The sequence below is a fragment of the Macadamia integrifolia genome, chromosome 7 (assembly GCF_013358625.1).
Source record: "Macadamia integrifolia cultivar HAES 741 chromosome 7, SCU_Mint_v3, whole genome shotgun sequence".
Taxonomy (NCBI): Eukaryota; Viridiplantae; Streptophyta; class Magnoliopsida; order Proteales; family Proteaceae; genus Macadamia; species Macadamia integrifolia.
The window spans coordinates 34,884,826-34,902,762 of NC_056563.1; the positions used below are offsets into that span (position 1 = coordinate 34,884,826).

Sequence of the window (17,937 nt, forward strand, 5' to 3'; positions counted from 1 at the left end):
CCTTGTGCACTGGGTATGCCTTTTCTTCTTTCTTTTGTTCTATATATGTTGGTTTCCTCCCAACTCTGATTGAATGTATTGATTAGAAGGCAATTTCTAAAACATGGTAATTGCTTGATGGAGAGCATGAATGGCATTCCAGACATGTTCAATCAGTGCAGATTTTCTTCTTTTCCTGCTTTGGCAATGAATTTGTCAAGGAACCAAGGATCAAGCTATGGCAGACCCAGAAGGCTACCATTATAGGCCCAAGCCTTGGCAAATTCGCTTACGAAATTCAGCAATTAAGCATCAAAAAGTCACTCAAAATGGAACACATGAGGTCAATTGATCATAAACATAAATTTTCTTTCCAAGATTAGTGGTCACAGGATGCACAAGGAACTAATCAGGAGTCGAAGACCAAAAAGTCTAGAAAGCATACCTCTCCAGGATGACGACTGTTTAAAGCATGAACATCAAGCTTGTAGTTATGCTGTGGGATCAACTGTGATGCGTCTGTGGACTGGGTCTGAATATTCTGAAAGAAGACAAATAGACATTAGAAACAATTTTTACACCCCACTTGAGGAGTATCAAAGCACCACTTCATGGATCAAATACTCCATACATGATGATAACAAAGCAAAACATGAATAGAGATATCCAAGAAGATGATCAAACTCCAGGAGTCTCAAAGTACCATTTATGAAATAAATACCGGAAAGAATTCTGACATTACCCAAATCACAGGCTCATTGATCAAATACTCCAAAAATGAAGATGATCATTATGAAACATTGGTAGCAATCTGTTGATATCATAGTTTTCAAGGCGTTGGAGGGGGCTTCGACGCAGGGCAACAAAGGCATGTGGATGCCTAGGCAACACAACTTGACAACTATGGTTGACATACACATTCATGACAACCAGCAACTAAGCAATTTCATCCATGAGAAAGATAATAGCATAAACTTTTACCAATATTCACTAAATGGTTAACACTCTCCATAAGTGTTCACCTGTTCTTGTACAACTGTCCAAAAAAACAATCTCCACTTCATGAACAGATCTCTCCAGTGAAAGCACTGTAATCTTTGTGGTGAAGGAATATAAAAAGTGCCAGAAAATTTGAAAACATAATAAACGATCGAATAAGGAAAATAGTTACCTCATTCTTTCTACTCCACCGGAGTACACCAGAGCGACCAGCATATGCATAAAATGCAAAATGACGTAGATCCACTGTCCCAGAGTTCTCAACAGCCTATGAAGGTTAAAAAACACAGAGATGATAAAAAATGAAAAACTGGTAAATCGAACAAGATGAATACTTAATGGTGTAGGCAAAACAAACCTAACATTGCAAGCAAAGTTCATGTACTCAGTACAAGATGTCTCAGCATTTGCAGGGTAAGAATATAACAGAGGTATAAACACCAGAGCTCGTTACATCAAAAAATAACAATTCTACCTTTAAAGAACAGAGAATGGCAATAAAAGAAAGTCATGATTTAGTAGTTAAAGATGGAGAATCGCATGTTCCTCAAACAATGGAGAAATCAAGTTGGCTCTGGCAGACCTGACTGGTTAATCTCTCAATCAATTCTGGAACCTGGCTTTTGGGATGGATCACTCCTTCCAAGCTCACTGTCCCCAATCCAAGCCCCCCCAGTTTGGAAGAGGCTATCCATGGCACTTAATCCTCTCAGCATGGTGTTCTTCCCTGGTTCTAGTTCTGATTCCTATCCCTGCGGATTCTGGATTTCCCTGGGTTTTCTAAACCTAATCCCCAAGGTGACTAGAAACACCATTACATACAATATTGCAAAGTGCAAACATAATGAAGATAATCTCATGGCATTATGTGTATGCATTCATTCCCCTCAGGCCACAGATACAGTTACCTGGTTCTGAACTTCTGATATATATATATAGAGAGAGAGAGAAAGAGAGACAGAGGCCATACTAATGCAGGAGTAGATTATAAGAACCTACCCTAGCAGTTTATAACCCCAAACAAGACAAATAGGACGAGGAAACAAAAAAATAAGACCATCAAATAAACCCCCAAGGATACAATACCCATACAAGAGCAAAACCAGCCCAAAACCCAACCCGATAGGAGAGAGAAAGGCCTGTTATAAAGCTAGAGAGAGAGAGGTGCGGCCAGGGCTATAAGAATCCGATTGAGTTGCACTCTTGGGCGTAAATAGTCCCTAGGGAAGATACAAAAACCCCAAAGTTGAGAGGATTCTAAGGGCCGGTTGTGAAGTTACAAGCTTTCTTGATTTTCTGACCTAGGAGAGAAAACTGAGAAGAACCTTCAAGAACAACAGCTGAATGCTTCCAACAGTGACTAGGTAAGGATCATAGGACCCTTATGAGGTCTGGAACACCCTGATTGAAAACCTGGCTGAACAGAGTACTGAAAAGAGAAAGAGAGGAGATCGATCTCTCTCCTATTCCCACTAGGATTGCTGATCGGTTCTGATTTCTGGAGAATTTTATCAAAATTTGAACTATACCTCTTGAATGTTACAGCAAATAAAATAAAAAAAAATAAAAAAAAAAGAAGAAAACAGATGGGGGATTGAGAAGGGTGAAAGAGAATAAAGGAAGTGGCCATCTCAGCCTGGGCTTCTCACCGATAGCTATCTCAGCTGCTCTAAGCATTTAGTTACAAACTTTCTTTCATTCAAATCTGTCCAATAATGGTACATATGCCTCTCTATTTATAGAAGGGAAGTTTACAATCATACTAATACTAGGAGCTAGTTTCCCAACAAGACTAGACACTCCTACTACAACTAGGAGCTGGTTTCTCAATAGGACTAGACACTCCTACTACAACTAGGAATTCAAAATAGGACTAGGACTTGACTTTATGACTCCAACATGGAGTAGGACTAACTAACTAATAGTCCATATAGGACTTTACAACCAACTAATGGCCTAATGGGCCTTTATTGAATTAAATAACTAATTAAACTAATGAATAAAATTCCGTTTTCCTACCTTCTACCCATATTTTAGGCCTATAAAAGTGGTTCATTTCAAAGAAAACCCATGGGATCATAGGCCCAACACATACATAACACAACCCAAGGCTTATTTGCAATAAAATAAGCCAAAGTGACTTATCTACATCACATACACAAGCAAGTAGTCGGAAAGTGAGAGAACTTACAACCAGTCAGATTGTTAGCCAGAACAGACAGAGTACTACAATGAGATTAGCTAACTTAATTTGATCATTTCAAGACTATAAGTATTAATCTGTGTACTGTGTAGCAATGTGAAAGGTCCTCAACAAGGCAAATGAGCTAGTGATGTAGATGCACACCCATGGACCGATCCAAACCATCTAGGTATCTAGACGGAGATGAGGCTGATCCATATTTGGTTACTTGGTCTAGTAGGGTTTTAGTAAATCTTATTTATTTGGGAATATTATGTAATATTTTATTTTAAGTAGGATCCATAGGGAGATATTACTATATTAGTTTCTTAATTTATTTCAATTTCTTAGATTGAGTTAATTTCCTAGTTTCGTTTTGAATTAGTTTCCTTTTAGGATTTGTTTCCATGTTGGAGTCTTTTATTTGCCTATTTAATATGCTTGTAACTAATAGAGTAATTAAATAATAGAATGATGAATTGAGTTTTGAGTGTTGAGAGCCTGAGGGTTGTGTATGTGTGATTCTTCTTTCCCCCCCTTCTCAACACTCAAAACTCAATTCATCATTTTATTCTGTAATTACTCTATCAGTTACAAGCATATTAAATAGGCAAATAAAAGACTCCAACATGGAAACAAATCCTAAAAGGAAACTAGTTCAAAACGAAACTAAGAAACTAACTCAATCTAAGAAACTGAAATAAATTAAGAAACTAATATCTCCCTATGTATCCTACTTAAAATAAAAGATTACATAATATTCCCAAATAAATAAGATTTACTAAAATCCTACTAGACCAAGTAACCAAATATGGATCGGCCTCATCTCTGTCTGGATACCCATATGGGTTTGCATTGGTCAATGGGTGTGCATCTACATCAGCTAGACAACAAATTTGTAGTATTTCTATAAGCCACAGTTTGAATTTTGAATTGATAGTTGGAATTGGGAATATTGATGAATCTGAGTTGGAGTGGTGATCATTGTCAACCTTAGCGTGAGAAGGGGCAGCGTCGTCTTCTTCAACGGTGAGATTGGACACGATAAATTGCTATTGCAACTGAAGGTTGGGAATGGGAGAGATGTGATTTTTTGGCAAGACATCTGGCAAGAAACAACCCCTTGGGTTTTCTATTCCTCACACGTTTCGAGTTGTGCTAAATAAAGAAGTTATGGTGGCAGTTTACTTCAGACTGGCTGTGAATGGAGGAGAGTGGAAAATAAATTTCAAAAGGAGAGCATACACAGCAAGATAAGCTTGATCAAAAAGTCCAAGACAACAGATCATGGACCTTGACCAGTGATACTGTTACAAGTTTTGTCAAAGAAGTGATAACTCTAGCTTTCCATTCATAAAGGTTGGGGCCAAGGGAATGCCAACTAAGATCACTTTCTTTTCATGGACGGCAACCCACTAGGAGAGATCAGTGTTGGCTACTGAGAAAGAGATTTATCACTGTCAATGCAGAAGTTGATTGTTGGCATCCTATCATCACTAATGAAAGATGATAATTGAGGGGAGGGAAAAGTGAGGAAGACAGAAAAGGGTGTTCTGTTCCAGACTTCCAGTGGACAAAGGGGCTGTTTCTATCAAAACAACAACTACCAAACTACCCATTTAATGCTAGTCATTTTGCTCATCTGCCCCTTTAGACTTCAGAGACTTGAATAGTATTTTCCATGCCAAAATAAAAATTTACAGAAAATTATTCATTTTACCACAAAATTAAGTCACTGACAGCATACAATGAGGAGCAGAAAAGATGGTAAGACTTGACAGCATTTCAGTAATGGTCACACCATATATTTATTTTCCTGTGTAAGCATTTTTGCCATATATCATGACCAATAAATAAATGGATAGGATCAGGTTGTGAGCTCAGTTGTAACTCCTGATTGTGACCCTGACCCCAACCCATCACCACCAACAAGATTATTCAAGTAGCACAGAAGCATCCCCCTAGGATATATGGTCATCCAGACTCGTGCACAATTATATTTCAAGAATTCCAATTCTTTGAATTGGAGTTCTCATATTTGAAACCAAATTAAACCTACATAGAAATATTTAGTTAATAAAACTTTCATTTTATTCCCTTTCTCTTTAATGAAATTTACTCGACTCACTAAAATTGTAACTGTTGATGCTGATAATACACCACCAGCAACAAAAAAAAGGAAAAGAAGCATAACTGAAATACATAAACATTGATTAAATATAGCCATTTCTGAATACCAATTTCAACTCAAGCAGAGGATAATGCAGTTCAATTGCATAAACTAGTACAAAGAAGCCGAAAGTCTAATACAACTAGTATAAAGAAGCTAAGGTATTCGAGCTGCTTCAGTTTCATCACAATCATAGTTGTCACGGGAACTAGGCAACCCAAGGCGTGGAAGGGCGCCTAAGCAACAAGGCACCCACCTAGGCGTGCAATATATGACTATATGTAATATAGCAATGATATTTTATATAATTATGCTTATATGTAATATAAAAATCTATATCAATGCAATTTGATATAATTATGCTAGTAATGACATAACATGAGAAAACCAACATATAATAAACAAATGATAAGATATAATATAAGTATATGCATTAAAAAAAAAAAAAAAAAAACACACATAAACCAACGAAAGTCATGAAGTGTCAACAAGTGCTGTCATCTTGGACCCAATAAAGTGCCAGGACACCTAGGTGGCACCTAGGTAACATCTTGACAACTATGATCACAATTCAAAATATCAGACACATTTGATAGAAGTTGAATTCAGAATTCATACGACCACCATCAATAATGTACATCAAGATATGTTTTCTTGACAGCCCACCATTTTTGGCCATGTGGAGGGCTGAGCACAGAACTATTGAATGGGTAAACACTCAACAGATTAGCCATGTGTCAAATTTGAGGTCCTACCTCAACTATATGGCTCACCATTTTAAACTCTTACCCTTGCATCCATGATTTAAAGTATCCAACCGCATGTATCAACAACCTGCAATAAAAAATAAGAGGATATGTATCTTTTTTTTAAACATGTGTATCGCACCGTATTGGATGATACAATGTGAGACACTGCCAATACGGTGTGATACATTGCAATACATATCAATACAAGGTATACGTCTATTGAAAGACACACATGCCTCATTTTGTCAACTCAGTAGTGAAAAAAACACAAAACCCAGCTTCTAGCTGACTAGCCCAAACAAAGACTCCCCAAACCTCCCTTCTTCCTCTTTCTTTCCCTAGATTCACTTAGGGCTTTCAATATAGAGTGAAAAACAAATATTAAGGGTCGTGAAAAAACTAACTTTGGATCATTGTACAAGTTCAAATCAAAGAGTATCGAAGCTTTAGATACAATCAGGCACAACCACAACGTGATACTTTACCAGCATTAACCACTCCAGACCAGCACACAAGATTGTACTATGAGCGGGAGAGACATTATAGATATTTCGATTGGGGTCAATATTATGCCTACGTTCGGCAAGCTATTACTATTACTACATGTCAGAAACCTCATCTTTTATAACAATTTCAATTGAATGCACTTATCTCTCAATACTGTATTCTCCATCTTAAGAGTTTATGCATGATACATGCTATATATTTGCTTCTTTATACTGTTTTTTATGCAAAAGTATATTTTCATGTGTATCTTGACCATTTCTTTGTGTATCCCTACCGTATCTTGTGTACCTCCGATATCATACAATGCTTTAAACCTTGCTTGCATTACCAAGGTGATACACTTGCTGCTGAAGTTTAGTTTTCAACAAAACTCCCATGCTTTATATCTCCACATGGGAACATGTGGGCCGACAAGAGATAATAGGGACACGGACATCATGTCCACAAAACTTGAGCATCTAAAGGAGAATTCTCCATACCAAATTTGTAGCAAGATTATTTTTTAAAACAATGGCGTCACACGTAGTTATTTCTAATACAATTTTTACTTCTACTTAAAGAGAAACACGTCACAGAAACAAAACTTATAGCAATGGAACTTACAGCAAGTACTACAACCCAAAGTGATCAATGTCCAATTGTCTATGTCCTACAAAGGACTTACTTTGGAAGAGAAAATTAAATCACAAAATTTAACATGCTTAAACAACAAATTTAGCATACCTCCTTTTCATTAGCACTTCTTCTGTGTTGTTCAGCATTTCTCTCTGCCATTCCAATTTCTTCGAAAGGATCCATGTAAAGCTAGAAGATTTGGAAAGTTCTATATTTGTGAGTGCCTCGGAGATGAGCAAATTCTGAGTAACATATAAGCTATAAACTTACAAATAGAAAGGCATTCAAGTGAAGCAGAACTCACAGTTCCACTATATCAATGTGGCATACTACAGAATCTTATTGTTGAAAAATCAATGAGCTAATGCTAGTTGTAATAAAGTTTTGACAGTAATACACAATGATTTTGCCACACAGTTCAGGAACAACGCATATAATCTAGTTAGTATCACATCAAGTGCGGTAACATGGCATATAACCAAGTACCATAAGAAAAAGAGAATGACTGAATCCTGAGCAATAGTACAGACACTATTCACTGCCTTCTTAAGGAAAAAAAAAATCCAGGGGGCACTTTAAAGTTTGAACTTCAAAAGTAATAGCTTCCACATCTTGCCAAAACTCGTTTGCACTATAAACAATTTGATCCTTGCTCTAAGAAAAACAAATGGCACCTGTTCATTCCTAAGACCAACCCAACTCCTTACTCATCAGTATGGGGATGCAAAAAATAAAGATGACATTTTCTATGTGGAGTGGACCAACTGTATTTTGGCTTTTTGTACGAGTAACATAGACAAATATAGGTGGAAAGACCTTGATGTGCAAGAAGCCTCTATGCAAAGCAAAAGCAATGTTTGAAACTTTGGTCGAAAAGACAAAAAAATTTCAATTTCTCTACAAAGATCGAAACGAAATTAGGTGCGATACCTAAGTCTTAACAAGTTTCAGTCGAACTTTCAACCATGTTTCGGGTTTTGGTATCATTATGGTCAAACCATTTATATAAAATGCATGGTTTCGACCAAAATTTTGCAGTTTCGGGTTTCAATATTTATTTTGCTAGTTTTGACACCAAAGAGGGAAACTTTTTAGAATACCTTAGTTTTTGTGATTTTTGGCCAAGTCACTTTCATATCTTTGTAATGAACCACGTATAAAAAACAACAACAACAATCTCAGCCTTGATCCCAACTTAATGGGGTTTGTTACATGGATCCAATCAAAACACAATAGGAAAAAAAAGTAAAAACAACAGAGACGCCAAGATAAGAGAAGAGAGAAGAGAAAAGAAGGGTGAGAATAGAAAGATGAGAATAAGAGGAAAGAGGCACAACCCAACAAGACAGGAAAATCTTAGCTACGTTGGTTACATGGATCCTTGCCCTCTATTAGGCTCTATCCATGGTTCAAGAACTCAATTGATACCGTCGAAATTTTCCACATTTCAACGGTATCCCATGACCCTGATACCATATAGCCTATGAGTCTGTGACTTTATAAAATCACAGGTTTCGACCAAAATGTGGGAAATTTCGACTGATCCAATGGGTTCGACCCTTTGGGTGGAACCAGCCCTTATAAAACATGCTTAAATGGGAAATTAACTGTTCTCTTTTCAAAATTTCGACCATCTCCCCATATTTTCTTCTCTGTGAAGTGGGAAACTTGAGAAAACACTCAAGATTTCCCCTTTGTGCCCAAAAAACATCAATCTAAGCTTGGACCTTGCAAAATCTACCTAAGGAAGGAAGCTTGGACCAAAATATGTTATGGGACTCATATGTGGTGCATTCAGAGGAATGGATATAACATCTGTGATGCAGATTAATTACCAAAATAGACTTGTTTTATTAGGAATAAGCCTAAGGTTGGGTTCCATATATGTTAGGCCTTTGATCTCATGTGTTTTGAGTGTAATAGACCACTTTTATGGGTCTAAAAGGGGGGGTCTAAGCTTGAATACGGGATTACTAGTTAGTTTCCATTTTCATTAGTTTCCTTTTTAGTTGGGCTTGATTTGAGTTATATTTGTTTCTTTAGGAGTCAAGTTATTAATTGAGTCAAGTCATTAGTAGTTAGTTTCATTTTTCAACTAGTTTCTAATTTCAGTTTTTAGTAACTATTGTATTAGGAGAATATTTGGTTTCCTTTTTGAGGAACCTTCTATTTTGTAATTCCCTCCCCCCTTAACATTATAAATAAAGAAGAGGAGGCTTCTAAAAGCCTAGAATGATTTTATGAATGAAAAAAAAGCTATGTTGCTATTTGCTCTTATGAGTGTGCTTTGTGTGTGATCAAAGTGATGGACTGGTGTTTGATCTGGTGACTCTTTGCGGCGTGAAGCCCAAGAGGTTCCTTTCAAGTGTTCTTTTTCTTCTTCAAGTTTTCTTCTTCTTATTCTCAAGTTTACCTACAAGGCCCTTCGATTCAGGTAAGAGATCTGTTGGTTTTTTTTTTTTCCAAATTCTGGGTTTAGAATTTCAGATTTCCATCATGTCGCCCTTCTCTGTTCTCAGAGTTGCAGCCATCTGATGGCCTTGAATTTTGGATCGAGTGATAGTCTCATCTAGAAGGAGGCTCAATACTAATCTGAGCATAATCAGACCAGCCGATTGTGAAATCTGGAAAGTCTCCTATTCTGGCCAATTCTGTTTCCTGGCCAGAATTCTGATTCTCTTGGTACTGTGTGTTGTTACTGGTTGCTGATCATATACGTCACTGTTTATGCTTGTTAGTTGATGAGTTCAACCCCTAAACCCTTGGTTGTTATTCTGTTTCAGAATTTCTGAGTTGTTGAAATCGATTGCAAGTGTCATATTCTGTTATCTGTGTTTTTACTACCATACTGTGCTTGATTTATTTGGGTAATTATGGTTGTTCTTTGGTTTATAAGTTCCTGCAATATTGGGTCTGGTTTGGTTGTCAAATATAGTCCTACATTAATCTGCAGTGGTATGCAACTCGTGGATTGGAACCGCCTAGACACTCCACTTGAAATTGACTTTTGAGTCTTGAGTGTTGAGTCTTGAGAGGTAACTCACAATTATGTAATATTATTATTTATTTTGGATCCTTTACATTATGTATTATGTACTTATGTAAATTGCAGACTACAGTCACTACATATTATGTAGACTATGTACTTATGTAGAATAGTTTCAGCCAACGACTCAACGTACATTACCAAACTTTGGTTCACCCCACAAGTATGACTTTAGGTTTTTTTTCCATGAAACTCTTTATGTGAATGTGTTAGAAATATTTAAAATAAGACGTACACAAAAAATAGGCAAAAAAAACACTTTTTGGGGGTCGAAACCAAAAAATTCCATACAGCCGGGAAAAATTCCCTGGTTTCATCAAAATTTCCCAAAATTCAACCAAAATTCAGGTCTCCCCAAGGGTCGAAACCCAATACCTTGAACCTTGGCTCTATCCAAGGTCATACTTAGGACAAGATCGAGACTATGCATGTCATTCCTCACCACTTCTTCTATGGTCATTTAGGGCCTGCCCTAGCTCTTTTAGCTCCCCCAATCTGAATAAGATCACTCCTCCTTATTGGGGCATCCTCAGACCTCCTTTGAACATGGTCATACCACCTCAAATGACATTCGCAAAGCTTGTCGTTGATCGGTGCAACTCTCAAATCATCTCTAATATGCTCATTCCTTACTTTATCATTCTTAGTTTTATCGCACATCCATCTTAACATCCTCATCTTAGCTACACGTAGCTTCTCTATATGACACTTCTTAACAGCCTAGCACTCCGCCCCATACATCATAGTTGGTTGCACAACGGCCCTATAGAATTTTCCCTTAAGCTTTAAAGGGATACGTCGATCATACAACACTCCATACGCACCTCTCCACTTCATCCATCCCACTTTAATTCTCTATGAATCATCATCCTCCATGTCACATTCTTTATTTATGGCTGACCCTATATATCTAAAATAGTCACATTGAAATAATCTCTCCTCAAATTTCACCATTTCATTATCCATTATAGAGTGGCTACGATCTGCTAATTTTAAAGCCTCTTGTTTCCAATAGACCTCCACAGCTCCAACTTAGCATTAATCTCTGCTTTAGTCTCATCCACTAAAACGATGTCATCCGCAAAGAGCATACACCAGGGAACCTCATCTAGAATGCTCTTGCTTAACTCATCCACGATAAGTGCAAATAATAGGGGCATAAGGCCGATCCTTGATGTGACCCAATTGTAATTGGGAATTCTTTGCCTTGACCTCCTACAGATCTCACACTAGTCACCACACCCTCATACATGTCCTTAATTATATTCGCATAAGTACTAGACACATCTCTCTTTACTAGGACATGCCAGGTAAATCTCTAGGGACTCTGTCATATGCTTATTCTATGTCGATAAAAACCATGTGGAGATCCTTCTTGTGGGCTCTATAATTTTCCATGAGCCTCCTCAATAGGTAGATAGCCTTGGTCATGGATCTACCTAGCATAAATCCAAATTGGTTCTCCGAGTTCTCAGTTTTTCTTCTCAGGCGGGCTTCAATAACCTTTTCCCATTGTTTCATAGTATGACTCATCAGTTTTATGCTTCTATAGTTATTGTAGTTCTAGATATCCCCTTCATTCTTGTAGGCTGGGACTACAATGTTTCTCCTCCAATCATGGTTTTAAGTATCGGTGCGTATCGTGCCGTATCGGTAGGCATCGGCACGATACATACCGATACGCTACGGGGAATTTTGGGCCCCCTTTTACGTATCGCTGTATCGTGCGTATCGTACCGTACCGTACCGTATCGGTACCGATACGTACGATACTCTATGATACGAACTTTTGAAAATCTGGAAATTCCTGAGAGTATCGGTACGTATCGGTATGTATCGACCGTATCGTGCATTATCGAGCCGTATCGTACTGTATCGGTACCGTATCGGTACGTATCGACTGAAAATATGAAAATTCCCGTGAATGTGTCTTTTATTGTTTGAAACAAACACTTCAAACTCTCACCAATAGTTTTTTATATTTCTCTTCTTTCTTCCCCTTTGATTCACACACCTTTTTGGAGACTCAAATGGTAGATTGAAAGAAACATTGTCGAAGTGAATGGTTCAAAGAAGGAGAAAAACATAGTCCAAGAAGAACCTTGAACTTGAAAGTTGAAAAATTTTGAATAGTAAGTTCTTGAATCTTTACTCACTTTTTTCAATTTTAACCTTAGATTTTCAAGTTTTTTTACAAATCTAAGGTTCATCATAGGGGTGTCAACCGGTCAGGTCGGTTCAGTTTCGATCGGGCTTAATCGGGCTTAAAGACTTTCAAAGGCTACACCGTGTCCGCCCATTTAACTAATCGGGCTTAGTTATTGAGGGCATGGTACACTTTATATTCGGTCGGTCGGCCTCGGGCTATAATCGAGCCACCTTAATCGGGCTTTAGTCGGGCCTTAATTGGGCTACGGACATGTTTAATGTTAAACGGGTTTTAACTGGTTTTTAAACGGACCCTCTTTAAAATGTGCTCTTATATTCCGACCCACTCATGCAAACCCAAAAAAATGACAATAAATTAATAAATGATACCAAATATAACCATTATTTAAAATATGAACATGTTTTTACTTTTTAGTTTTTACTTTCTAATTTGAGGGGTAAAATAGGTATTCTACAATCATTAAAGGGTCGGGCTAGGCCAGTGCACAATAGGCCGGTCTCGATCGGGTGTTAAACGGTCGGTCTCGGTCGGGCGCCCGACGGTCCAAGTAGCAAAACCAAGACCGACCGTTTATAAACGGGCCGGGCTCAAGCCCGACACGTTTAATAAACGGTCCGGGCTGGACCGGTCTATAAACGGTCGGCCCGATCGGTTTAGTCGGTTCGGGCCACGAATTGACACCCCTAGTTCATCATACTTAGAATCACATTTTGTGCATCATTATTACATGAAATCATTGGATTTATAAGGATTTACAAACTTTTTTCAAGAGAAAATGAGGGTTTCAATTTATTTCAACTTTCTTAGATCTACTCATGCTCAATGATTAAAAATGTTTAGATTTTTTATATGTTATGTAAAAACAAGTGTTCTACAACTTCCATGGAAATTTTTGATTTTTCTCAAAAAAATATATTTGTCTATCAATACCATACCCTCATCATTTTGAACATTTTCAACTCAATATATTTGTCTATCAATACGATACCCTCCACTTAAGTATTTATGCATTCTACATGTTATATATAACTTTTTTTAACTGTTTTTTTATGCAAAAGTGTATAAAAATGTGTTCCCTACCCATTTATGTGCGTATCTTTAGCGTATCTTAGCGTATCTCCAATACGATACGATACCCTCCGATACGTATCTTAATTTTGACTGACCGATACGGCGACCGATACCGACACTTTAATCCTTGCCTCCAATCATCTGGCATCTTCCTAGTGTTCATAATCCTGTTAAACAACTTGGTTATCCAAACAACCCCACACACTCCTAGGGTTTTCCACACTTCAATATTTGATATTTATGAATGGATTCTTATTTTATGTTTATTCATTGTTAATGCATATTTTAGTTGTTTTAATTGAATCATGTGTGTTCGTTCTAGTACAGAATTTTGTGTATACAGCAGCAAACAGTATGCGCTACCAATCTACAATCCATAACCAAACTACTACTATGGATTTATTTTACAATCCATGCTTGCAATATGTTTAGAGAGCCTAAAATAGGGTTTCTCAAAAGTTTTGAGACCTAATTTGGCCGTTTAGCCTTGAAACCAACAGTTGAAACTTGAAACCCGGTTGAAATTTCGCAGTTTCGTGAAATATTTTGGTTTCGAGCCAGGTCAAAACCTAGCTTAAAACCGAAACTTCGAACCTTGGGCAAAAGGCTAATGGGTACAAAGCCGCTTTTAGCACCCAAAAGAACTATAAAAAATGTAAAGCACCAAAGGAGGGATATTACATGGAGACAGGTTAACTAGAACAAATCACTTGTCTCCTTGGAATAAGGAGAATAAGACAATATGTGATAATTAGCCAACCTTGTAGTAATGAGAGAATAAGAAGCAACTCCTGCACTTGCAAGATAATAATAAAAATAATGACATAGGCTAGGCTCAAAACTATAAATCAAAAAGCCGTAGAACTCATCAGTGACAAATTAAAAACATAAGTGGAAAAGGTGTTTGGACTTGCAATCAACATGTTTAATACGGTAAGGAGCTCAATTATAAGAGATTACAAGAGAAAAAAAATCCACCACTAGACAAAAAGGGCAAACTATGTTAAGAATCAATAATCAAGGTAAGTAAAAATCAAATAATTGGTCAAATATTAACCCTTTTTATGAAAAGATGTATCACACATTCTGTGCATGAATGAAACTTATCTACTCATAGATGGATTTTCCCCCTTTTAATTTTAATCATTATGGTTTACATAACCATTCTCCATCACTAGAACTTGAACTTGAGAAACAATTGGAGACGTCAAATTTTTCAGGAACACATTTTAGTTGGTTATCTTTAACATTATGTAAACAACACTTCTGACAAAGAATATGGTTATGCTCATTGTGGCTGAAAACTCCTGCAAGACATTTGAGAATTTGAGATACATACATGTGGCTGCATTTCCATCCTGCCTCCAACAATAACTAATCCTGCATCTCCATGCTTCAAAGTATAGTTGGTTATAGAAATTGAAATCTCCCTATGGTGAGCACCATGCGGAAAATCCTCCTGCAAAAAACTACATAAGAATAAGTAGTTCTAATAAACTTAGAAGTGACTGCAGCCATGCAGAACTTTCCAACAAGATGTATAACTCATCTTTTGTTTATTTAAAAGAAAAAAAATTTAACTCCAAGGCACCTGCAAATTATCCTCCCATAGCTTCTTGAGGTTATGATCAAAACACATCACTGACCACCCCGATGTGACAACAACTAGGACCTGTTTCTGTGCCTCTCCAGATCTATAAGTACGATCAATAACTCCAGTGGCCATGGCTACTGCACGCCTCCCTGATGAAACACGAATCTTGTCAGGCAATAAAGAAATCTCTGCTCGTAATCGTGCTTCCCTGAATCCTTCATCCACATTCCTAGCATGTGGTTCCAACACCTAAAGACACCATCAATGTTTGAGACTTTGAGTTCCCTTGCAGATAAAATAACAATCAAAGTAAACACTGCAGTTTGATGAGGAGGGGCATAAAGACAATTTTCAGCTAGAGTTTTTACACTACTTAGATATTCTTGAAATATATATTACAAAATGCAAGTGGGGACGTGTTGTTTTTTACAAAATGAGACAGTAAACATAATTCATACATCATTTTATGGGATGAGACAAAAACTTTATTATATAAAATGCATTTACAATTTTATTTTATTTTTTTTGGGGGGGAGGGTGTCTCCCACAAGTTTTGAATCCACGGCCTCCCCAATGTTGTTTCTAGTAGAGCAAAGTAAATGGAACTCTTCAGTCCCACACTGGTAATGAAAAGAGCAGAGTAAGGTTCACATAACACAATGGGAACTACAAGGGTAAGGTTCCATCATAGAAATGCTCACTATGCTCCCCTGTCTCCAAGGGGTTTGGGGTTTAATTCACACACACACACACGCCAAGACAAACTGGTACTTGGTGTCGTGAGGCAAGGGTTTGGTGTGTATGGTTCCTTTTTGCCAGCAGATGGACTTGTTACCTCGATTTATGTTGATTGAACGTTGGCCAGAGTATGTTCTAAGTCGGGCTTTTACCGATGTTGGATGAGTGTCATACAATGCATTACCAATGTCATCCATCTTTCATTACGCGCCATTCAAAATGCATTGGACATCGGTAACTGCTAGTTTTTTGTGTCTTCTCTCTCCAAGAAACACATCTTTTGGGCCCTCTTGGATAGGTGTTTCCAAGGGATATCTCTCCTATGTGAATATAGGACGTTTAGGACATTTCAAACTTCAAAGTTAACATTCTAATTTTCTCTCTCTCTTTTGCCTCTTGTTTTACTATTTTAAAAGTTTTTCTAAGTTCCATTCTTCTTGTTATTGAGCACAACCCAAGTACGTCTTGAAGTGGCCCCAATGAGTGCAACAACTACTAGAAAGCCTAAAGGGTTGTTTCACCTTGGAGTTCGATCCACAAGAACCCATACTGCATCATAAGGGGGCAAGTACGATCTTAAGTAGTGTGACCAGTGGCATGACCCAGGCCCACCGAGTGTTTGTGATTTTCATTCGTGTATAAAGCTCTCCTACAGTAAACGGTTACTTTCATTTCAAGCATTAAACCATTGAGATAAGTTCTATACTATCGATTTTTTGGGTATTACTGCCAACAAACTTCCACAACGTGCATAAGCACAAAAACTCCTCTCCTATCCTCTCCAACCCCCCAACCATGGTTTACAAACTTTTATTAGAATTAGTCAATTCGAAACAGAATCAAACGAACCCGATTCCTATAATGCCCCATTCTCAAAACCTTGTTCCGGATCGGCCTTGAATGCAAACATATCTCTCTTTTTGGCCATTTTCTCCTTTAAGTTGCTAAAAGTGAAAAAGATCAATCAAAATTACTTCTTTAATAGCTAGATCTAAAAGATTTTTGGATAAAAAATCTATGTTTTTTCTTCCTGATTCTGTTTTATAACATTTCAGCCATTTCCGGCCGATTCTGATGCAATTCATATCAGAATTGCAGGCTGATCCGCTACCAATTCTGAGTAACCTTCTCCCCACCCCCACCCACCCAAAAAAAATAAATAAATAAGAAAAGACCAGTACAAAGAGAACCACAATATTTTGCTTCGGAATGAAAGAACAAACAAGCATCGTCAGTTTATCACATATAACATCTCAACTGGGCGGAGTTATGACAGCCGACCACAGAAATATAAACTGCTACTAAATTTTATAGAGCCCACGACATAATTTAGTGCAAGAAATTACCTGAATTTTGGCATCGTGAGTTGCCACGAGAATTTCACTCCTTCCGTCGCCATTAAGGTCAGCAACAACTGGAGGTGGTAGACGCTCAGCTTCATACTTGATAGGGTAATCATCGGAAAGATGAACCCAAGCCTCCTTGAAGGAGAAGTCTCCTTCATGCTGAAACAAACGCACAAAACCCCAAAAGGCGTGAGATATTAGAATCAGCTTCTATCAAAAACATTCGCTGAAGTTGTGATTTCAATTGACAGCATAAGAATCATCAAGGAGATCGAATGGAAAAAAGGAAGGGAATGACTGATATATAACCGCAATTCACATTTCTGCTCCATAAGATCAAACCAAACAAAGGGGAATCCAAATCCATAGTGATCTAGTCTTTTAGGGTTATGGAACGTAGCAATCGTCACTAAGATGAACAACACTTGTGATTGAAGTAGAAAAAAAGAAGAAATGCAGAAGTTACCAAAGACCTGAAGAGAGAAGAATATGGCGAAGGATGAAAGTAGCAGAATGGCTAAGTCTCGTTTCCTCATCTCTCGTCGCTTCGGTCTGTTTCTCCGCCTCTAAGGACCCTGGTCGACAGCAGAGGCTTTTGTTCGCGTCCGAACTCCGTATCAATATACTAAAAATTGTACTAAAATGTAGATGTAACAACAGGGTTTCAAAAAACAAAGAAAATGAATCGGGGATCGAATCGGTCTTTGCCGACTTAATCGATCCCGATTCTTATATGAATCCGCCGATGCATATCATCCAATCCCGTTTATT

General features: G+C 37.6%; 1 protein-coding gene across 1 annotated transcript in view; it reads right to left on the bottom strand.

Annotated features, from left to right (window-relative positions):
- The window catches only part of LOC122084009, a 26,149-nt gene extending 8,282 nt beyond the window's left edge, over positions 1 to 17,867 (bottom strand). The window contains exons 1-7 of the mRNA XM_042651987.1: positions 17,640 to 17,867; positions 17,167 to 17,325; positions 15,080 to 15,331; positions 14,828 to 14,947; positions 7,310 to 7,390; positions 1,151 to 1,246; positions 425 to 520 (exon numbers count right to left, since the gene is read on the bottom strand). Coding sequence (XP_042507921.1) covers positions 425 to 520; positions 1,151 to 1,246; positions 7,310 to 7,390; positions 14,828 to 14,947; positions 15,080 to 15,331; positions 17,167 to 17,325; positions 17,640 to 17,702 — 867 coding nt within the window. The 5' untranslated portion in view covers positions 17,703 to 17,867. The remainder of the gene's footprint in view (positions 1 to 424; positions 521 to 1,150; positions 1,247 to 7,309; positions 7,391 to 14,827; positions 14,948 to 15,079; positions 15,332 to 17,166; positions 17,326 to 17,639) is intronic.
- Between the last annotated feature and the right edge of the window lie 70 nt (positions 17,868 to 17,937).